A 23,701-nucleotide genomic window follows, 5' to 3' on the forward strand; every position below is an offset into this window, starting at 1 on the left:
CCAGTGTGGCCCAACAGTCCAGTATTCAGTCAGATACACTCCAACCTCATCAAGAGTTTGTGCTGGAACCAGTTGTGGGTTTTTTCAGAACAGTTCCATCCTGCATGGTCCCTCATGGAGGCAGGCCACCATCCATCCTTACCAAAGACAGCTTCCATTCATCCTCTCCTTACCATCAATTCCTAGGGTCATTTTGGAAAAGGTCATGGCTGTTTTGGAAAAGGGAATCTTAACTGGGGTTACTAGTAGACTCCCCTCTGCTTGAAAGCCACAGACAATGAACAGTTCAAAGGAATGCAGTTTTTGAGCTTTTCTTGGAAGAGACACACGTACTTTGCTGAAATCTTTAAGGCCCCTTCCAACCCAAAACATTCTATGTTTCTAAGAAACAGGAAAAGAGTGAACTCACAGTTTATATCCTCTACATAAAAAAATAATCACACCTGCAGCAGGGACCATATGAGATGTAACTAAATAGGAACAAATGACAATGAAAGGGAGAGGAAAAGGCTCCAAAAGGTAGTTAGTGAGACACAGGAATACAAGGAATATGGAAAATAAAATTCAGAGGTGCTCTGTAGGCAAAGCAGCTCTTAGTATCACTGCAGTCTCTCATATGAACAGAGACTGGTAATAACAGCAAAAACAAAACCCCCAAGCAACTTCCCTGCCCTCAAATCCTCCATATGTATAAACTATATATTTTACTTTAACTTAATGTATTCTGAGTTTAAATAATTTTTCTAAAACTTTCTGGCTGAGAATACTGTACTGCGAAAACAGTCCTGGGAAGGAAGAAAGGAAACTTTATAACTGGAAAATAAGTCTTGGGTGGCATTTTCAGAAATATTGTTTTCAAATCCATGTTACTAGGGGAAAGGTTCCTCCACCTATCTTAAAGTTAAAGAATGGAACCTAACTGAGTACTTAGCATTCTAAATATGCTGCCCTCTGCACCTGACTCCAACAGCAGAAACTGCTGAACAGTACACAAGAAATTTTCATGTGGGAACACCACCAGGCTCAAGACTTCTCAAATCTCTCTTTTGCACACATACATTTTGAAAATTGCAAGAGTGTCTCAGCATTCAGGAACAAATTTTTACCTACAGGAAAAACATCCCTGCAGAAAGACCTCCTGAGGAGATGTGGGCTGGAATCTCCTCTGCTCAAAGCCATTTCCTGCTGTTCTGGCAGGCAGGATATTGCAATCTGCTACCACCTGGCTAGGTGACTTTTTTAGGGAGGAGGTGGGGGGAGGAAGGAAGGACCCACAAGTTCCCAGCTGACAAAGAAACCTGACCTCTAGGCCAACTGTTCCCCTTGCAGCCAGGACACTCAGGACACCAGGAGGAATGATGCTGTATGCCTTCTCCCCACTGTCAACCAGATTTGGATACAGCACACTTGACACATGAGAGAGAGCAGAACATAGCAGACGCCAGCAACAAAAAGGTATCACGGAACAGAGCTCTGGGGGATTTATCTTGTAAAGCATTTTATTGTTGGGAAGGAAAACTTGGTCTTCTCCCAAATCAAAGGAAGTAAAGAAACTAAACTATAATTTGCAAACATTATAAACTGAAACCAAGAAAGGAAGTGAAAAACTGCTCTTCCACAGCATCAGCCTCCAGGGCCTACCATCAGTTATGTGCCATAGATTCATCGAATTCAAATGAGTTGCAATTTCCATAGGTTGAGGTTTGAGGGGGTTAAGAGTTCCTGACTTGTCCCCATCTCCTATGCTCTCTTCAATCATGACAGCTCTTAACACAGTGAAAATAAATGTGGCCTGTATGAACTGATAAAGGCTGAAGTGTTGCCTTCTCAGAATACCTGGAGAAATTAGCACTGTCCCTTGGTTAAGGAAAAACACTCTCTGACAGGACTGCCAAACCTGGACACACGTACAGAGATGTGCACAAAGCTCCAGTGACCCAATGAAAGTTAACATGGAAGCAGCAAGTGTCTGCTTCCTTCAACAGTGGTTCCCAGGAGATACATCACAGAACCTAGATCTTAGATTAAAATTCAAGAAATTAACATTACATATACTCCAAAAGTATATTTCTGAACAAACTGAGATGAAAATGAAGACATCATTAGATAACAGAGCAAGTTTTCTAATAACATTCATTCATTTTAGAAGAATAATGTATGGTGTAGAATATATCGTAGAGAAAATGATTCTAGAAAATGATTCTGCCCAATTTCAGATCACAGAGACTGAAATGGCTCAACAGTCTGTCCTTTAGGTCATCAATAACATTAAAACATAGGCATAACTGAGTATTTATAACTTGACTGTTCTCATCAAGTAAGAATTTAAACCACAGCAAATGCTGGCTAAAAAAAGACAGATATTTTATAAACACCAGCTTATTCTTACCCTAAAGAGGTACATTTGCTTAACAAAGCTAACATGTTACAAGGCATGGAGTATTTACCTGTGCTTAAATTGTACTTCAGGCACAGTGAAGACAGACCAAACCTATGTTTTAATCATGTACGGTGGATACCATCTATCTGCAGTGAGAACTTAATCAGTAGGCAGCACACCTGACTTAACATCCAGACTGCAGTCACCAGCTCACTGCTTCCCACCACCAGGTGAGTTGTACCTGATGCAGGCAAACTTGAAGAATTCCATCAAGTCAACCTAGAATCAGGCCTGAGGTGCTGACTGCTGATCTGTAACAGCAGAGGTTCAAGAGATAACCCTCCAAGTAATATTCTTTAATGCAATATGCACTGACCTAGGAGCAGTAGCACCAGTGTGAGTATTGTGCCTGGTGCTACTACACTCTACTTAGTGTAGATTTGCAATAATTTAGTTCCAAATACTTGGACCAATTCTTCTAGGTATCAAATCTGGCAGCACAAGCCTAATTTTTAGAGATGCTGACATTTTCTCTCCCACCTGAAATCAATGGAAGCCACAACTCAATCGTGCTAAAAACAAAAAATAACCCAAGAATTTATTAGCAAATTCTGCAAGTAATTTTTTCCCATCTCTTTGTGTCTGTTTTCCTGCCTGAGACACAGAGGTAACAGTTTTAAGCCAGCAGGGATGGAGGACTGCTAATACTCAAGCCATGGGCAGCTCCAACCTGAGTGATAAGGCTCATGGTCAAGGTCTCTTTGTCACTTGCCTTTGCTTTGTCTTCTCTAAATGGATAAACAGGATAAAGTCTGACCACAGAGTGCGTGGCAGAAAAGAGCCTTGGCCCTCTGTTCTAGGAGGCACGGGTATAATTCAAGTAGTTGTTTAAATTATGAAACTGATTGCTTAATTGGAAAAGACTCTGCAACCTACAGATAAACAGCAATGCACTGCCTCTTGATGAAATGAGTAATACTTTGAGAACATCACCAAGTGCAGCTTTATCATTGCTATACACATACAGAGATGGCTTTACATCAAAGAAACCCATCTTGTCATTACCTCAAAGATCACTTCTTAAGGGTAAAGGAGAGTCAAGACAAGAGGCAAAACTATCTGCTCACTAAATCTTTCTGCTCCAGATGGGACCTCTCAAATCTTTCACGTGCTTTGTGTTCTTTTAAGAACAATCACTGTTGTTTCACAAACTTAAAGCCTGCAATTCAATACCATGTAACATCATATAATTTCTGTCCATGTAACACAGGCAGCTTTTTGATTGCCAAAGATCTTCATAATAGCAACTCTTTTCCCCATCATGTATTTCATGGAACTCTGTTCCTGTAAGGCTTCCTTTAAATCTGTGGCAATCTGAGGGTCCGGATCTGCTGTGGATGTACACCCAACGATGTCCAAGTGCCTCTTCACTCCCAAACTCCATCAGATTCTGGATAAATGATCCTAAAGGTCAAGTTTATCCGTGCATCTCTAGAATGATATTCCTTAGGCACTCGATGCTGTAAGTGGCATTAGGGAAAAAAAAAACCCAAGAAAAAAAAAAGCATGACCTTGTGCATTTAAAATACAGGTAATCAAACAATGAATAAAACCTTCATTTCCTGTGACGGTTTTTTATTCACATTTCTAAACATTTAGGTAAGGCAAAAAAATCAGGTTCTGACTGCTAAGAGCCACTGAAAACAAAAGGTCTTTGTATATTACTGTAGACTTCTTAAATTAAGCTACAACACTTTGATATCCCATCTTCCTTTATTGATTTTGCTCTTTCCACTGCAGGCTGCAACCTTCATTACTGAACTTTAATGCTGGAAAATCTGAGCTGATTCCTATTGCATCACTTAGCACTTGAAAGAAAACCCATTGTTTCTTTGGTTGCTTTCAAATTCTGAGGCAGAAAGCAGTACTGATGCCCTGGAAAACAACTGTGTCACTGGAAGCAGAATGTCCCATAACTTTATGGGAGTGTCTTGGGCATACTTGGAAAACTGCACTGCAAGTAAACCACACAAACAACATCAGGGAGTTCTTACCTGCCAATCCGCCTGGGTAGCTCCTTCCATCATCAAGAGAGTCCCATGATCAAGGGGGATTTTTAGTCTTTCTACATAAGTATAGTCTCCGTTCTCTTCCTAAAAAGAAACATTAGACACTGAAGAAGTGGGTACTGCATTTGGTAGAAAACCAGTCCTCTACAGCAGAGCTTAAAAAGCTGTAAGGGGGGAGGAGGAAGCTCTTCTAAGATCAAGAAGTCTAACTAAACATTTCTGTGTCTGTATTTCATACAAAGTCCAGTAGTCAAGCATTTTAACGATGAAAGAAGCCACTGTATCTCACTGCCTGTACAATACAGGTAAAGTTCAACAAGTTCCTACATTTAGTGCAAAATTCTCAGCAAGGCTGAGAACCTTTTGGAAACATCCACTCTTAAAATAAACAGTTCAGTGTGGAGACATTCTGCAATAGCCACCCTGATTCCAACGGTTAACTACTTCATCAAAAATACACATCTTCCTGCTATTCTAGATTTGCCTTGGTTTGGATGTTACATGCTGGTATTGTATTAGCTGCTGGACAAAGAGCTTTTCCTATCTAAAAAATTAAATAAATCTCCTTTTCCTGCAGTACTTTGTAAAACAAGTTGTCTCAAACTGTATCATCAATAAGCCAAACAGACTGCTAAAATAGAAGGAAAATAATTTGCAACCTTTTGGTATGTCTTTAGATTATATACAACTTTTTTAAAGCTCAAACATAGCAACTGGACATAGTAACACCACAGTAGTAGTCTCACATATGCCACATCAATGGGAATAGCAGCTCTCTATTCCTTTGCACTATCCCTTCCAATTTTAAATCAGACTAATACACTGCTAAGTCAAATTGCTCAAGGAAGTCTATTATGAGCACACAGTTCTTTTTTTGTCAATCATGACAGTAAACAAAATCATGAAATCATACTATGCATGACATTAAGTACCTTCCAGAATGCCACATGGGCAGGTATTATAATGCTCTACGTAATCCTTTAATATTTTCTCATTTTAGCCTTCAACAGCTGCAGAAAGAAATGCTACAAACCTTGAACAACTTCCATTTAACATCTGGCCTACTTAATGTTGGCACTTTGATTACTTCATTAATATTGAAATGCGAATAGGAAAACCAGGATGCCCCCCAAATACAGATTGATAGTATGTATTTTATCTTTTATAGATCTCTATTGCTAACTTAGGAAGCTATCTAGGAAAAAAGTAGAAAGCAACTCTCTGAAATGAGGAATTCAGGGAAGTTTCAGACATGAAATCACCGCAAAATACAGGGGTTATTTTAGAGAGAGGAGGAGTTGGAGAAATATTTTAATTAGCATTGAAAGGAAAGGGACTTAAAGTATTTTACTTTTAAGTTACAGAAAGGCGTAGATAGCTTGAAAGTGTAAAGTGGATAATAAGTGTCCTTCACTGAAAAATAAAGAGCATGACAGGTTCTCAGTCTCTACACTCTACAAGTACAGGGCTAACCTTTTTCAGAATATACTGCATATAGCAAACAGATAGCCTGAGTATGTACTTGCTATTGCACCACTGCCTCTAGAAGCACCTCTAGTCTGCCAGTGATTGATTAAGCTCACTAAACCTCTGGAATCTAGGTTTTTTTCCAAAGAGATCACCAAATCAGTTATTTGTTCTTGAAAAAAAAAAAAGGCAGAAATACACAATTACTATAAAGAGATGAGAAAAAATAATAAGGCCAGGCTGCTAAAGCATGAGCGTTCCTGTAAAAGACAACACATCTTAGACAGCTGCACAACAAATGCTTCAGATTTTTAAGTTTTTAATTAGTTAGGCAGTATTTTCCCTTCCTGTTTCTTATAATGGTTAGTGGACTCCTAAAATCATACTTGCTGAGCATTTAGAAGACAATGCTCAATTATTTCAGACTCAGATGAAGGTAGCAACTACTCCAGACCACAAAGCCTGTTACCAACAGAGTAGCATTTGTCACAACTGTCATGTAAAATGAAATTGTACTTCTTGGGCAGAAGAGATGAGAGGTCACAACTTATGTCACTTGTAACAGAAACAGATCACAAAGGAACTTGAAACAGCATAGGAAAACTGAGACTGGGAAAATGGAATTATCACAGTAAGATTTAAGGTTGAGGTACAGGTATATCTACCTCACACTGACACAAGATCCACATTTCTGAAACAGAAACTAATGTTACAAGGTCTTCAGATTTCAGCCGCATGTTGAATCATTCAGGAAAACTAAGAGGACTCTGCACAAACCCAACAGTTCAAAGAAAACACTAATTGGTCATAAAAACGCAGACATAGTCTTTTGAGAACCATCAGAAAGACCCAACAGCTCTCATCCACCACATTTTAATGCTTTTACAAAGCTCACATTTTCAAAAATTTTAACTAAGTTCCTTGAAGCTTAACTGTGCAGTGGCACAACTTGATACAGGTTTGTCTTTTTAAAAGACCGTAGTTTATTGAAAAGCTCAAAATAATGAGGTAAAGTAAAAATTACTGGGAAAATTATGTCCTAGACTAAAACAGAGTTTGATTTTCAGGAAAACAACTGGGAGTGTGTGCGTTTATAAAAAAGATGCAGGTAAGAAGGAAGACTGCAAATCTTCTAAAATGCCAAAGAGCTGGATTGGGATCAAATCAGCTCTCGACAATAAAAAGCATCACTTGATGTAATTGACTATTTATTTGCACCAGTGTCACTTTGTGTTCCCATCTGGGATCGGAAGTCCCAGTGTGACAGAACAAGGCTCTTCAATACTGCTGGGGAAATGCCAGCACTCACTGGCTGTCCACTCCAAACTTCTGCATTCCTTGGGGATACCTAAGGGCCCAAGGCTGTGCCAGTGATTGATTAACCTCACTAAACCTCTGGAATCAAGGAGAGCTGAAGGCACTCAGAAACACTTTTAATACGTATTCCTTGCAAAGACAATGTAAAACATATTTTTTAAGCCTCTAAAATTATTAGCCATTTATCTCATTCTATTAAAAGTAAGGTGTAATGCCAAAAATATTTTCTTAAATTCAGTGAAAACAAGGAAAAAATTTCAAAAATAGGTATTATAAACATGACTGCTGATGAAAAGCAGAGAAATATCATTGCACAGCTATTTTCTATTTCAGAGGATTACATCATTTCACTTTGCGGATGGACAACAGTGGACTTATTTTTATCTCTTGCTCATCTTCATTAAAAAGGAATTCTGCTAAGATAAATGATTTAGGAAAAAACATCCTTTTGGCTTAGAAAAGTCACTATGTAAAAGCAAAAGTTACTTTCTGTTTTAAATGGGCATCTCTGAGCTTTGTTTTACTTAGGAAAAGAGATTTTTATGTCAATTAGTTTTGATAAGCCAGTGAACAATAAGTTTTTACCTTCTTACATGTCACTACTAACAGTGCCAACCAAAGCTCATTTAAGAGCTTTTATCCCTAGAGCTGATGACATACAGAAAACTCAGTTGTTTCAGAGGTCAAGAAGTTTATGAAGGAGATTTATTTTTGACATCTAAGCCAGAAAAGGTTTTCTGGTAACTTTTTTTCAGGTAACTTTTTTCCAGGTAACTTTTATAAATTCACTTCGTAACTCTGTATGTGTATGACAAAACTAACTGCTTACAAGAACAGGAATAGTAAAGCAACTGTTCTGGTTTTTAGTACACTAGAATTTTCATAATCTTGAGTTCCACATAATACAAGTCTGGACAATACTGTCCAAGTACAGTAACTACCATAACTACAGTTAATAAGTGAGGAAAGCTCAGTGTGATTTGATGGGAAGCTGTGAATACAAAATCTGTAAGTACTCCTGGATTCCATCAAGGTTGTTTTCTTAAAATGATATCAAAATAAAAAAGAGAAAAGATCTAGTATAAATCTATACACATCACCCAAGTTTGTTTCTTAAGTCTCAGGAAAGTTTACTGCTATAGTAGTAGGAAATGGGTTCTGGATAGTGTGAAAGCTTCTTCTATTATAAGGAAAAGCAAACAGAAACACCCTGTAGAAAAAAGTATAAATAATAATGCAGTTATACAGGCAAATGATGCAAAATAATTTTCAATGGCTAAAGTTACCATGGAGAATGCTGGCTTCTAGTTCTTCTGCTTCACCTATTTACCTATTACCAAGAGAATTATCCTTACAAAACTTAAAGATCTCCTATTTTTCAGACTTCATCTTGCTTGTATGCCTCTTTTTCAGTTTACTCCTCTGCCACCAGCTGTGTAAACACTCTCCTTCACGACAAAGTAGTCTCATCTATCAGTACTTCTGCATTTTTACCAGTTTATTCTCTCTCTCACAAAATCCTCACTGTGGTTCTCTTCTTTATGTGTTTAGTAATAATGAATATCAGTCATACTGCCCTTTCCTCACATAATACACCTGCCTGCCTCCACAGGGCTATCCTTAAACTCCCTTGGTCTTTCTGCAGCTGACCTAGCAGACTGCAAGTGAGATAGCTCTAAAGCACTCCCATCTTCCTCTCTGCTTGTCTATAGCTTCTCAAGTCCTGCCAACACTGGTGGACAATACCTCCTCCTCCTCTGCAGCCAGCCTGTCTGCAAGCCTCCTTCATGCCAACGTAAAAGTTCAATCCTCCTCATCCTGATCTGAGTCTCTTTCTACTGTGCTCCACATAGTCCCACATTCATGTTCAATTAGGCCTGTCAGGCCTGTTTCCAAAAGTACAAGGTGATCTTTACCTGCTGCTAGAACAGCTACTCAAGGACAGAAGAAAAAGATTGTACTTTAGTGATTCATTTGAAGGACAGACCCATATGAAGGCTGATTCTTAGAACATCATGAACATCCTGCTATTATCTAACACACACGTGAAGCTCCCTCTCTTTCCAGCACCCATCAGTTTCCTTGGTTACAGATGGAAAAAGAGCAAGCTGGCAGCTGGCGTTCTAACTCCTTCCACAGTTCACACAGCAGTTCGCTGGGCAACGGCACCCAGATGGTCCTTATGGCACCCAGACCTCTGCCACAGAGCACCTCCCAGTGGAATGTGGGAGTTTAATGGGACTTCAAGCACCACCCTTCACTGCTGAACTAACATTTCACACTCAGCTTCCAGGAGGACCTAATCAGATAACCTGCCATGGTCTCAGAGTCAAGCAATGACAACAGGAAAAATGGTAGTGAAGCTCTACTGGAAAGACCCATCTAACAGAGTGGAATCAACTTCTCTCGAGCAGGAGGATGAAGTCATGTACAAGTGGGACTGAGGGCTTGAGACTGTGTGGAGAATGGGAGCAGGTCACAGTGCTGCAGTGGTGACACACTGTAGACAAGCATGAGAGGACTTGTTGACTAAACCAGTAGCTGTGTGTGAACCGTGCATGAATCACAGCTCTAAAGCAAAGCATTTGTCTCCTGGTTTCGGTGTAGGCAGGAGCTACAACAAGAAAGCAAGAGGAAAGTAAAAGTAATTTACTGGAACTAGAAGAAACCAGACCACTGTGGACTTTGAACTATCAAGTAGGCATTCAGAAGAACCTAGAAACCATTTAAAGTAAAGGAAAAATATCAGCTACAACCACATAACTGGTCCAAATAAACAGAAAAGGCCATATTTAGAAGAATGAATGCTTAAAACAAAAAATCCCAGCAGGAAAAATAAAACAGTTTCTGACACCATGTTAATTTCCATGAAAAGTATCCTTATTCTAGGGGGGAATTTACACCTGAAATGTATTTTTAGCTTTTTTTACATGCACTGGGCTGAAAACCCAGTAAGAATTATTATGCTTGTTTAAGCAGATTCAATAGGCTATGCATGTCTCTACACTCCTTTACCCTCTATTATATGACGAACACTTACTCATCCAGTACAGTACTCATCAAAAAAGAAAAACAGGACTGAACCTTTCCTTCCCCTCACTCTAGAACAATTTTCAGGAAAAAAAAAATACCACTTGCACCTCAGTAACTTTTTTTGTTGTTTAATTTTTGCCAAGGAAAAAAAAGATTTCATTGTGCAACTGTTTCAGAGTGGCTTATGTAAATGCTACCAAATCACTACCAGACAAATGTTGAAATTCACACAAACATGCACAAAAGAAACAACTCACCAACACTACTGATTGTCTTTTCAGCTAGAGAAACAGGATTTTATTCACTAGTGAGTTCAATCACATTTTAAGATATAATCTGGAAAATATTTGTAGAGATACCAACACAAAGTGAAGTCTCTGTAGGCTCTTATCTAGTACTCTTCAGTAGCCCTTCAAGATATGACCTCACTTGTGGTACAGACTGTTTTGTAACAGTACGTGATTCCACACAGGCAACTACTATGTTCATTACATCTTTCAATTCAAAATACTTTAAAGGACCTACAAGAACAGAGGAAAATAAAGGCCTTTGAAATCCTAGAATCTGAAATAGTAGAATGTTGGCCTTCAAAGAGGTTTAATTATGGGAGGAAAAGTATTTACTTTCTCTTTCCCTCCTCAGTGAAGACTAACTATGGAAAACCCAATGTACTGATACTGGCAGATTACAAACCAGGGAGAGCCTGAGTGTCTGTGATGACTGCTAATCTGAATTCCTTTTCCCTAGACTACATTGCTCTTCCTGTATCTTGCTTTTGAACGAAGTAATGTTCAAACTTCAAATATCTACAATCAGTTTTAACTTTCTCTTAATGAAAGAGAGAACGCTACAGTACAATAGAGTATGAAAATTACTTATTTGGTGGTACAGCCTGAAAGGTTGTAATTTCCATTAAAGCCTCTTGAAACTCCCACTTGGCAAAGCATGTGGTGTCACAGGATGTTCTCAGAAAACTGCAGGCTTTGAGAACGTGCAAAGAATACGTAATGTGTGTCATGTAATTATTAAGCATGAGTTCCCTTAGACACAGGATGTACTTAATAGCAACTTATTTGAAGATCACTACACATGGGGATTCTACCTCAGAAACAGGCATGTTGCACTTGCAAAAGGAATACACTTTACAGATAGCAAGATTCAGCTAGTCAGAAATATCCTGTCAAAGGTGCTGAAGAAAAATGAGGAGAGCTTGAGGAATACATCTATAGAAAATCATCTGTGTCAGGAAGAAAAGGGAAGAGACCGTGCAGTACAGATCAAAGACGGTGGCCAACTATGAATGGCACAGACTGAATTTCCCCCTTTGTTCATTGCAGGGTCTTTGTAGAAAAGAGAAAAAAAAAGACATCTTATTCAAGAACTCAGATTGATTTTTAAGAGGGAACCTGCAAAGTTTATACTGAAATCTAAATGGCTTTTATTCTAATCCATTGATGGTGAACATGGGCACTTCTAGAAATGAATCCAAGCACCATTTACAGTTTCCTAGAAGAATGAACTTTCCAGCTGACATTTTGTCATCAACACAGCATCAAGGATACTTACTCACGGTATGCCCACTGACATAATGCATTAGTTATGTAATCTCATACTCAGGAACCAACATTACATTGACTTCAGACAACAAAGAATCTACAAATTAGAGAACTGGTGAAAAATACAAACTATTTATTTGTTTTCAGATTCAATTTCTGACCTTTGCTGTTCATGACTAGGTGACTCTTGAAGGGGAGATTTCAGTATGCCAGCACAGTTTTCCAGTAGGCTGATAATCATCACCTCTGCTTTCTGTATTACTTAATCATAATAAATAGCAACATAAGCAGACAGCAAACTTCTTCCTGAAGTTCTCAAAGACTACACAAGTAGAAAATACATCTGAAAAGGACATCCTAAAATAAGGTAAAATCCTTTACTTGGATAAATACAAACTGCCAAGTTCAAGTTGCCTTGTAAACACAGCATCCCAAAGTACAGCATTTTATCTAGAAAAAGTATTCACTACTGAATCACAAACTATCTCCTGAAATGACATTCCACGCATGCCTCCTTATCAAAGTAAAGGATCTCTGTTTAGTCTGTGAAGTATGATGCAACAGTTTCCATGGTATTTTACGGAAAAGAAATGAGCTTCTTCCCTTTGTTCACTGTCCCTCAATCTGAACACACGCATCAAAACACAAACATTGTTAAAGAGCAGTCAGAACTACTCTTCATCCCACGTTATGCTTTACATAACGTTGGCCTGAGTTTAAGAAAATGGTACCAACTCTTTGATTCACTTGTGTAGAATAAGTTGACTTTCAGCATCACTGATCTCATTTTAAGTACCAAGAAACACCCTTGTTCAGGCAGAAAGGTGCCCAGGTCACAGTTTCACTACAGCACACTATTACAGTGGTCCTATCCCCATCCTCAGGATTTCAAGTTCCACATGATGCATTTCTTGATCCGTATGTTTATTCCACAGAACTGTTCTGCTGTCATTATTAACTGTGAAAAACTTTCGTAATTAAGTTCTCTAAACAAGGGGCAAATAATAAACATATTAGTAGCTGTAAGACTGTCTAAGTGTGATATAAACACTCACAGGGGAAGGTTTCTTCCTCATCTCAAAGGTCCGAGTAGCACCAAAGCTGAGTGAGGCAATGGTGGGGTTTTTTCCCAGCGATGGTTCATCATCACTGTGCCAGTCCACACTATCCTTCTCATTTCGGTAGAGGTTGCAGAGAAGAGAGTTGAAGGTGTGGCCAGTGAACTCTTCAATGCGCTCCTTCAGCACGGTCAGCAGGGGATGCCACTGCGGTCAGTGCAGAGGGGAAGGGTAAACGCAATGAAAGCAGACACATGGCAGGTAACATAACACACAGGGTGAAAACTACTAAGGAACAAAATATACTGCACTTGAATCACAATAAACTTAAAATCAAACAAATGACTCACCACAATTCTGATTATATTTTTAGCAAAGTGGAGGAATGGGCTTTCTGTGAAATATGCATACGTTACCCATCGCTCAATACCAAATCATCTCTTGAAACTGGGAAGCCAGGCTGCCTTTCACACTAATGTAGGCAATCAGGGACTAAATGATATGCTCTCAATTGCCTGCAGCTGTTGACAGAGAACAAGAGGAGGCAGTTGGCCTAATGTGGCCCCCTGTCCCCACTCTGTCAGCACAGCTTGTTGAGCTCAACTCATCACCTCTTGGGGTTTTGACTCCAACATTGTAACTTTCCAGTGGGTCACAAAACCAACGTGACTGGCTGGAATGTCATCCTTCCCTTTGCTAACATCTTGCTGACTCCACAGCCCAGGGCAGCTCTGCACATACCATTACAACTCAGTCCAATTATTTAATGTTATAAACTTACATCGTGTCTTTTATCTGTCAGAATGCTTTTAAGAACTACACAAGTATATAAAGAAAAAAAAAGCCAAAGTAATATAGGCCAGAATTTTTGCTCATTATATAAGCAGAAACAGAGATCAAGAGAGGATAGGAAACTGATTCCAAATCTCCCAGTGCATCACTGGCAAAAGAAGCAACAGACAGCAGGAACTATTTTCTAGTATCCACCTCTAATAATCAAGGCTGCACTTCCTTCTTTCCAAGCTTACCCATATTTAAGGTGCATTTAACTTACTGGTCATACTGCATACCATCTTTCTCTACAGGAGTATTTCTAACTAAGTCACTCCTTCAAGTATGAAGCATCATGTGAATAATTAATCATATATAAACATAGCTTGCAGCTATGGGAAATGTAGGGAAATCAGTAATACCACCTGAAAAGGGGTTTTCTTGCAATTGGGCTGCCTGAATGTGCATAAGAGTACAACAGGAATTATTGAAAGCATTTTTCAGTGACCAACTAGGACCAGATTTCTTCAATTCCTATCACAAAAGTATGTATTACTAAAAATGTTACCATATAGTGAATTTCGTACTGGAAACCCCACTAAAAACCTGCTGCAGTGGAAGTAATTTTGTTGAAAGATTACTGTGTCACCAACTATATTACTGCTTACAAAGAAACATTTTCTAATACCAAAATTCATTTAGGCATGAGCACTGGATTAAATCTAGCGATGCCGTAATCACACCAACTCTTACCAAACAAAAAAAGGAGGCACACAAACCTAATTACTCCTACAGATCAAGTGTTTAAGGCAGTAATTGGTTTTGTGCACTAAATTACATTACACTCAGGACACTTTTGTGATAGAAACCATTTTCTACTGATAAGGACTGTGCTTTTTATACCATCCACTGCTTCTTCTAGCTTCAGGTACTGCCATATACAAAGCCAAGTGAAATGTCAGTGTCCATGTGCAGTCTGCCCATGTATCTGCCTGTGGACAGCTAGGGAAGGACTGGCTCCCAGCCATGCAAATTTCCCAGTGCACCTAACTTTCTGTTTGAGTTTCTTTCTCTTGGGAAACAGACGAATTAGTCAGGGCTAAAAGACAGAATCAGCATGTGTGACCAATTCAGGCCTTGTACCTTTTGGATGAGAAAAACAAGCCAGTGGTCCAATGAGTGCTAACTCTGATCTTTATGCGAACTGAGATGAAATTGTGAATTCAGGGTATATGGGCTCTATCCAACTTCTGAGCAGCAATGGCTTCCACACCAGGCAGTTCTGAACTGGATTTAAGTCATTAGTATACAACAGAATGATTTTGTGGGGGCAGTTCCAATCCCTAAAGCCACTCAGCTTCCAGAAAAGTCCATTTAAGCTAGTACTTCACAAATGAGTACCAAAAAAAATGCCTATTTTCCCACCACAAGTTGCATAGGTTATAATTTTTAACTACAGTATTTTTGGGACTACAAAATCTTCACAATTCATCACGTTAAATAATGTCTTTCCAACTTTTCCCGAAGTGAGCTCTGCTAGGAGATACCCTGCCTTGGCAGCAGTTCTGGGACTTAGGACACTTTTCTCTCATGCTACCCAGCCTTCAACAGTGACACCTAATTTATGGTTCAGAACACTGTAGCCTACTGCCATGGAAATTTCAAACAAAGCAATACCAGCAGACAGGCTGATGGGAAAACAGGCTGGAAGACAGAGAGACAGAGGAAGAGAAGGAGAGAGAGAGAGGGAGAGTGCATAAGCAGGAACAAAACATCACTGCATCACTCAGAAGGCTTTTAACTCTTCCAAAACAGCGTGGGAAATTACCTCATACAATCTGGAGTTGCTGAGCAGGCTGGTTGCATGTGTGAATTTCATAGCATCCACACAGGAATCAAAATATGCCCAAATTCTCATTTAAGCAGTACTGAGTCTAAGTGTTTCTGAAAGTAACCATTTCAGTAATTGATATTATTGTATCTTTACAACAAAAAACTCAGTATGACTGTGTGCACTACAACATCCCATACAAAGATGCTTGGAGTAAGTCACACAGAGCCACTCAGAGTTTCGTCCAAAGCTACAGTGACCCAAAAGCAGACCTTTAAACTCTAGAGTGATAGCTTTCTTTTGGCAACATTTAGCAACTAAATCGCGCCCCTCTCAGGCAAATCACTCGTAAAGTTTATTTTATAGAACTGTCCACAATCCAGTAGAATCTGCTGCTGATCACAAATGAAAAGTTAACAGATACTCTACATAAGAGCAAAGGATAGAGGGAATTTTTGTTTCTTGATCTCTGCAAAGGATTTCTATGTAGGCAATAATATAAGGAAACTGTAAGCATATACATACATTTGGATTTGGCTGCATTGTTATCCTGGAGTAGGTGTAAGGAAGTTCCCCATACCAGGATGTAAGCCGTGGTTCCTCAAAAGATACTTCTGAGAAAAAGAAAAACAGGAAGACTTTCTCAGTTGCTTTATCAAAGGGTTTGAAAATGGAAAGATGATGCAATTCTGCCAAGAAACTTATCAAAAAGAGACTGTCCATTCACCTAAAATTAAAAAGCAGCCCTTTAAAATCCTCAGCTTTACATAATGAACTCATATGAAGGAATGAGATTATTTGAAATCAGGCCTGTCTCTGCAGGAGGAATTATCCTGCCAGAATCTTGAAACCACATCCATTTTCTTGCCCCTATGCCAGACAGGGCAAGGACCGGATGAGTCAAAGATGACAAAATGAAACTGAGATTTTATTTATAATTCTGGCTTGTTTTACATTCTCCTGGTTCCAGTGCCCAATATGATGGCATAACTTGCAAGATGCAGAGGGATCCACTGGAAAGAGTGAAGTGGAAAGGACAGTAGCATCAATGGGACATTACAGAAGCATAATGTAGCAAGGTTGGACACAAGTAATATTTTGCCAAATGCGTGCCTGCTCTGTGGTGTAATATAAGGATAAAGTCAAAAATACTTTCAACTTCTGAAAAGACTATCTTGGTAACTGTTTCTCATGCTTGACAGGTAACATTCTCCATTATACTGTACCTTTACTGCAAGCCAAGAAATACACATGCTGAAGACATTTTGCAGTCTTGTTACTCTGATACACTATCTTACATCCGACTGATATCAAAATTTAGCTAGAACAGGTGCCCCTTAGTGAACAAATCCAGAATAGCAGTCTCTTCTCTTACTGCATACTGGAACTAATAAGCAAAGACAAGGCAAAAAGGAACATGCTCTGCTGGGATTTTAAGTGAAAGAGGCAAAAAATGTACCTCGGAACAGAAATGTCAAAGTATAGCTTTTACAGCATCACTGGGAGACTATATGAAGGGATGGTGACCAGACTTAATCTTAAGAAAATAGTGAAAAAAGGAACTGGAGATGACAGGCAAGTTTAATTTGGAAAGATTTCATTTAATTGGCAATAGTAACAAGGTGATAGAGATTGAAAAACAAACAGCAGTACTCTTCAGATATGCACAGAAAACCTGCAAGGAAATCTGAAGGAGTGGTAATACAAAAAATAAAAACAATTACAAACAATGCACAGATTTTGTTACTGAATTGACCTTGGAATGACCTGAAAAGCTGGTCTACACACTCCTTACCCTGCCTGATGTGAGTTCGCTGACCCCAGGGTATGTCTTGGAGGAGCTGTTCAAACATCCAGTCTGCCTGTTCTGAGTCAATAAAGCCAGGAATCAAATGAATCCTAAGGACGAAAAAGATAAAGAAAAGATGGAAGGAATATACATTTCTATACCTGCTTTGGTAAAATGTTCTAATTTCCAGGATTCCCAAAGCAGTTAAAGATGGCTGTAATGCATCAGATCAAAAGTCAAAGTCCAGTATCCTGTTTCTGACCACAGCCAAAAGCAAGTGTGAAGGAGAGAACAGAAGAGCTCCTGTGGGGTCTTACCCTCACCAAACATGTGTAGTTGCTTTTCAAAACTTATAAAAACACAACACCACCAATATACCATGAATCCCAGAATCAGAATGTACTGTGAAAAATGGCATCCTTTTGCTTCACATCTGATAAATCAAATAGCCCTGATTATGGTAATACAATCAACAAAAGTAAATAATTGCTCTTTATTCACCATCTCCATGTCACTCAGAATTTGATAGCCCTTTATCCCTACTGCCATTCTATTCTCCTTTTCCAAGCACAAGAACCCTACAGTATTTAATCTCTCCTATTTTTTTATTTCTCTATGTACATTTGATATTTTGACTTTACTAACAGTCATTCAAGAACTACAGCCACTGTAGTGGCTGCAAAATAGGAATACTGCTCACAGCAGTTTACTCTCACAAGTATTCCATGCGACAAAGATATCACAATAAGTGCTAAAGTAAAGATGCTAAAAAAAGATGCAAAATCTGACCATTAACTTTCCAGAAATATATATATTCCATCAGCATATTATGAAAACAAACTCCAGAAAATGCAGAGTAACCCAACTGGTTGCGTATCTTGTCTCTTTCTAGCTCATCAAAGCTTTTACTTTTAAAAATGCTTTAAAAATTTATTTGCACCTTTAGAAGAAAGTAAGATGAAGGCACAAAAATAACATAATACAATAATAAGAAGACATTAATTGAAATAAATGCACAAAAAATACTGTGTCCTTGGCATTTTTTCCACAATTAATAAAAATGTATCAAATTCAGAAGAAAAGGGTTAATACTGATACTGCATTTAAATCAGCAAGGTAAAGTAAAATCCATTTTAGTTAGCAAAATCACAGAACAAGTAGGCATTGTTTTGAAGTGCCCTGAAGCTGAAATAATTAAGGCATGGCATATAAGCAAAAGAGACAACCCTAAAGTTACCAAACCTGCCTGAAGTTAAATACTTTTTTTAGATTAATTTAAAACAAGTCCAATTTACAGCTAAAAGTTTTTGGCAGCTCTTAACTGTACAACACAGACATCAGGCACTTGCTAATATAGGAATACCAACCCAAACTTCCAGTAGCAACTTATTCTGAATCATGAATCAAATGGACAAAGCCCCTTGTCCTTATTCCAGACAAGCACACCAGATGCAGTACTCCCTAGATGTCAAGACGTTTATTTTTCTTCTCTTCAGTGCTGCTCAGAACCACGTAAATCTCTGCTACCTGATACTTAAAGTATTTCCAGAAGTACTCTAAACAGATGATACACAGGAAGGGCAGTGTGCAGCTGCTAGAGTCAGAATGCTCTGCAGAGACTGGGCTTCAGAAATCTGAGTATCACCACATCACTCTGCAAAAGCAAGCAACAAGTTTCAGCCACTTACCTAGAAATGCCAGTTGGTCCTTTGCTGAGCTCATACACACCAGGCTTGCTGAGGATGTAGAAAGGAAAAGAAACATCAGAAAGACAAACAACAAGAAACTATCTTAGATTGGGCAGCACAGACTAGAATTGCTGCAGGCCTGGACTAGGGAAATTTTTCTTTAAAAAAGAAAAGAAAATTAAAAAAGGGAAGCAATAATGTCCTGGAGATAGGGGTCAGAGTAAGGCAGCAAGGGGTGCTGCAGAAGCAAATGAGTTTGTGTGTACTTCCTGTCTTTCATTTCACCAAGGGCTCAACACACAGTTTTAGGGCTCTAGAGATAAAAAAAACAGGGATGTGACAGGGAACCTAAAGGAGACAACCACATAAGACTGCACTCAGATCACTATGTTTGCATTTATAGGCACACTGAGTAAGAAAATTCCACCAAGATAGCCAAACTGAAGAATATTTAATCTTCATTATCTCAAACTTCACCATACACCACCACACTTGGTCACCCTTCATGCCAAAATTATCCTCAGAAGATCTCCATTTCAACACAAAAGGTAAGTGATCTACAAATATCCAGCTTCACTGTGACACTTACTATCAGCTACTTTTCCAAGCCTTCAAAGAAGTTGCCATACCAGCTATACTCCTGGTATATTCCAGAGTAAGTAATTTCCAGCATAGTTTACACAGGGAGTGTTCCAGGAAAATGTGCACTGCTTGGTTAAAGGAGACATAATGGCAGTTCTGTTGAACCAGAACATCCAATTAATTATTATTCCTGGCTTACACAGCTACACCAAAGCTATAAAAACCAGTTAACAGATTTGGACTCTCCTGATAATACACTCAGCTCAGGATAAAGGGTTGAAAGTCCACATTTTCTACTGAAATTTCTTCCAAAGGCATGGCAGTTGTGTGTGGAGAAGGAACTCTTTTCCAGCAGATTCCCACTGACCATAATGACAGAAAAACTGCAGGAGGGACAGTTAAGTCAGCAGTGTACTCACTCTATCACACCTGCCTCAGGAACTCTGCGCTCCACCTAAAAGGTAACAAGAGAGTGCACAATGAATATTAAATATCTAAGTACCTGGCACACTCTAGTCAAACGGAACTAAAGGTCTTCTCTAGTGACTCAGGATAGCCACACACTGATATGGCAGTGAGAAAACATACCTCTGCACAATCCATGAGCAGTAACAACCCACCTGCTCGCTCCACGGCACAGAAACTCTCAAATGCAGCTACCATTGCAGGCTGGTTTTTAACAATCAACTGCCCCCTAAAGGACATTTATTTCTAAATTATTTAGATTATTATAATACTTGCTATTTATCAACTGCAACCAAGAAAATTCTCATCCTTACATTTATTAAAATATCCTTACAGAAGTAAAAATCTAGATTAACTTTAGGACAGATGAACAAACCCCAGGCCTCATTCAGTGAGCAAAACACAAGAGAAGCCAAACATAGCAGGAGCTGATGCTGTAAAATTGTCTGCACAGCTGAGATAGCTGGTTTTTGTTAAAACAAAAGACAGAGTAGTTTAATCCAGCCTTGGTTATCATTTTGGTTGTCTCAGGGATTTATGCTTCTCTTCTCTGAGCTCAGAGTGCTGAGATGCATGGAGGTGCTGCACTGCACCAGCAAGAGGATCAAAATACAGTACTATATAGATACCAGGGCTCTGTCACAGAGAAAGGAGAATCTTCCCAGACCATCTCCAGTTCTTCCAAGCATTTGAAATAAGTCTAGCTTAGAAAGAAGTGTTCATGATTTATTTTTTCCCAAGAAAGGAGCTGCCCTCTTTCTGCAAAGAGCACAATATTCTTCATCTGCTGATGGGACATTAAGTGTATAAAACGAATCTCATACTCGTTGCCTGCAACAAGACAGATATCCCAACTGAGGAAAACAAGAAGATCTCAATGCTTAGGACATTGCATCATTCTGAATATTTAGGACAACATATTCTTTTGGCTCTGTGAAAAAAAAAAGGTAGTTATGAACAGGTTAAATAGAGGAACAGTAATTTTTCTATTTCCATTTATGCGAGACAGTTGCAAATTCTGCTTCGTAAAAGCCCAAAGTTCAACTCAGCTGAGTTTTTAATTGCTTTTAAACAACAGACTATATTCTCAAATACTTTTTATCATTTTTATCATTTGAAGTTTAATCATGGATGAGATTCCAGTAGTTACTGTGTAATTTTTACCTCTGATGGCTTTTCAAAGACAAATTGCTTTTGAGTGTGAGGCTGATCTTTCCTCATCCATGCCGGTCTGGAATTCGCAGGGGCAAGGCTGCTCGCCACAGGTGCCTTAGGTGCTAAAGCAAAGGGAGAAAAAAAAAGAAGGATCACTTGAAATAGAATATTATCATACAAAAAATATAGTTAGGAAGAATTTACAGGATCATTCCTTGGAGTATTCTCCTCTGCTGGTCAGAGACTCCGGGAAATAGCCAAACTTACACTACTTAAGAGTTAAAACTGCACAGGAACTGAAATTTTTAAAAATATATTCATTACCTATAGACAAACAAAAATGAAAACATCATTTTATCAGAAAGGATGACATCTAGAACCTTTCAATTCTAAACCAAACACCTATGACATGCCAGCAGAAATTGTCCCATGCAGCAAAACTACTTCCCTTTGTATCTTTTCTTTTTTTTGGGGGGGGGGGGAAGAGAGAGAAATATTTTTATTAAAACAGGATTTTTAAATTAGGAAGTATGGAAGAGGAACTCAGGCATACCACTTCATGTGTTCTATTTACACATGCAAACAGGCTTTAAAACAGGCCTGACACAAAGTCTTCATTCTGCATAATTCAAAAGACGGAAATATTTTTTTTTAATCCCCTTAGAAATAGGTGGAATAAAATGCACCTGTGACAGAAAATTTACAGGCCACACATACAAATCATAACAGTTGGCTATGTTTTTTCACGATTAAAAAAAAAAATCAGCTTGCCTAGGATGCTCAGTCTGCAGAGTTATGGGAGTTTTATGGGAACCGTAATCAGGTGAGTGGAACACAGTGTTTTGAGCACGTTCACAAAACCAAACCAGTTCCTCCTACAAGACTGGAAACCTACAAAGTGGTCTCCTGCCTCTGTATGGTTTGGTTTCAATGTTTGTTAAAAGAACTGTGTTGTTAACTCCAGCCCTTCCAAGTAGCTCTCTTTATTTTGCAATGTTTTCACCGTGAAAAGGTAAACGAAGACACACACTGTGTTTTACGAATAAAAAGTGACTATTGATTCTCACACCACTCAGCTCCAACAAGTTCTGTTCGCCTCATTCATCTCGCCGGGAGATGTGTACCGTGCACTCGCCTCAATGTGCACATTAGCAACACATCCATACCTTGCGTTCTGCACCCAAACCGGCCACGCCTACGGCACACATACAAATTTTACTCAAAAACTGTGTTCGGACACCTGCAGTTCCGTTACCGAGGGGAGCGGGGTAAGCAGGGCCAACCCTCGGGGCCGCGCAGCCGGAGGTCGGTCCCGCCGCCCGGCGCTCGCCGCCGCGCCCAGGCCGGCACTTTTCTCCCCTCCGTCTGTAGGGAAGGGGAAGGCAGCCCCAGCGCTTCCCACAGGGCCGGGCCCGCCCGGGGCGCCGCACAGCGCTGGCGAGGCGGCTGTCCGGCCTCCTTACCTGCGGGCCGCCCCGCCGGGCCGCCGGCCCAGCCGCCCTGCACACGGGCCCGCAGCCGCCGCTCCGCCATCCCAGCCCGGCGCTCCGCCCGCCCCCGCCACAACCCGCCCCGGCGCTCCGCTCCCTTCCGCCGGCGGAGGGCCCCAGAGACCCGGCTGAGCCTGCGTCCGGGCCCCGCCGCCAGCCCTGTGCTCCCCCCTCCGGCCGCGGCGGAGTTCGAGTGGAAGGTTTCCTGTCCCTGGGACGGCAGGAGCAGGCACCCAACTCGCCTCCCACCCTGCTCCAGCTCTTGCGTTGCGCCGGTGACAAAAACACCCCTAGAAGCAGAAATGCAAGAGGACAAGGCTGATACCAACAGAAACGCCCTCCTGTTTTCTGCCAGGTGCCCAGGATACTCCCAAGCACTCGGGCAGCTATTGAGTACACACTACCTCAATCACTAAGGTGAACAGACATTCAAAATTGAAGTCAGGGCAATTTAGGTTAAACTTAAATTTTTACCTGAATTTTACTTAAAGTTAGCAATTTTCTGCTGCAGCTTAGAAAATAAAAGACCTGAGGAGAAGCATGAGAGTGGGAATCCAAACTGCAGCCTGCCCAACACAACAACACAGAGTGACCACAGGCTCCGAGAACCCCATTTACAGGGGCATCCCTCCATCTGTGCCAGTTGGATGTGCATACTGTTCCCTGACACACCTTTCCAAACACCTTCAGTAGTTAGAAAATTGTTATTTGGAGATAATTATTTCTTATTAATAGCTTAATTAACAGTTCAGACAAAATTTATTTTGTGTTCCAGTGATTTTAAAATACCAGTACTGTTAAATCATAGAATACCCTGAGCTGGAAGGGACTCACAAGGATCATCTTAAGTCCAGCTCCTGGCTCTGCACAGGATAGCCTCAAAAATCACACCATGTGTTTGAGAATATTGTCCCAACACTTCTTGAATTCTGGAAGGCTTGGTGCCATGATCATTTCCATTGGGAGACCGTTCCAGTGCCTAACCACCCTCTGGTGACAAACTTGATCCTAATATCCAACCTAAACCTCCCCTGACTCAGCTTCAGGCCA

The 23,701-nt window shown here is 39.9% G+C and overlaps 1 protein-coding gene across 2 annotated transcripts; it reads right to left on the reverse strand.

The window, feature by feature from the left end:
- Positions 1-1,490: 1,490 nt before the first annotated feature.
- On the reverse strand, positions 1,491-22,709 carry ALKBH3 (alkB homolog 3, alpha-ketoglutaratedependent dioxygenase). 2 transcript variants are annotated; one of them, XM_027641794.1, is made up of 9 exons: positions 22,625-22,709; positions 21,171-21,283; positions 19,961-19,995; positions 18,960-19,007; positions 17,278-17,381; positions 16,008-16,096; positions 12,878-13,087; positions 4,435-4,533; positions 1,491-3,900 (listed from the first exon to the last, which is right to left on the reverse strand). In XM_027641794.1, exons 1-9 carry the CDS (start codon positions 22,692-22,694, stop codon positions 3,808-3,810), a joined length of 861 nt encoding a protein of 286 aa, XP_027497595.1. In that variant the 5' UTR covers positions 22,695-22,709; the 3' UTR covers positions 1,491-3,807. The 2 variants fall into 2 exon arrangements, with proteins under 2 accessions (XP_027497595.1, XP_027497596.1); XM_027641795.1 differs by lacking the exon at positions 22,625-22,709 and adding an exon at positions 22,229-22,357.
- Between the last annotated feature and the right edge of the window lie 992 nt (positions 22,710-23,701).

Source organism: Corapipo altera, unplaced genomic scaffold, assembly GCF_003945725.1.
Source record: "Corapipo altera isolate COAL_440 unplaced genomic scaffold, ASM394572v1 23b, whole genome shotgun sequence".
Lineage (NCBI taxonomy): Eukaryota > Metazoa > Chordata > Aves > Passeriformes > Pipridae > Corapipo > Corapipo altera.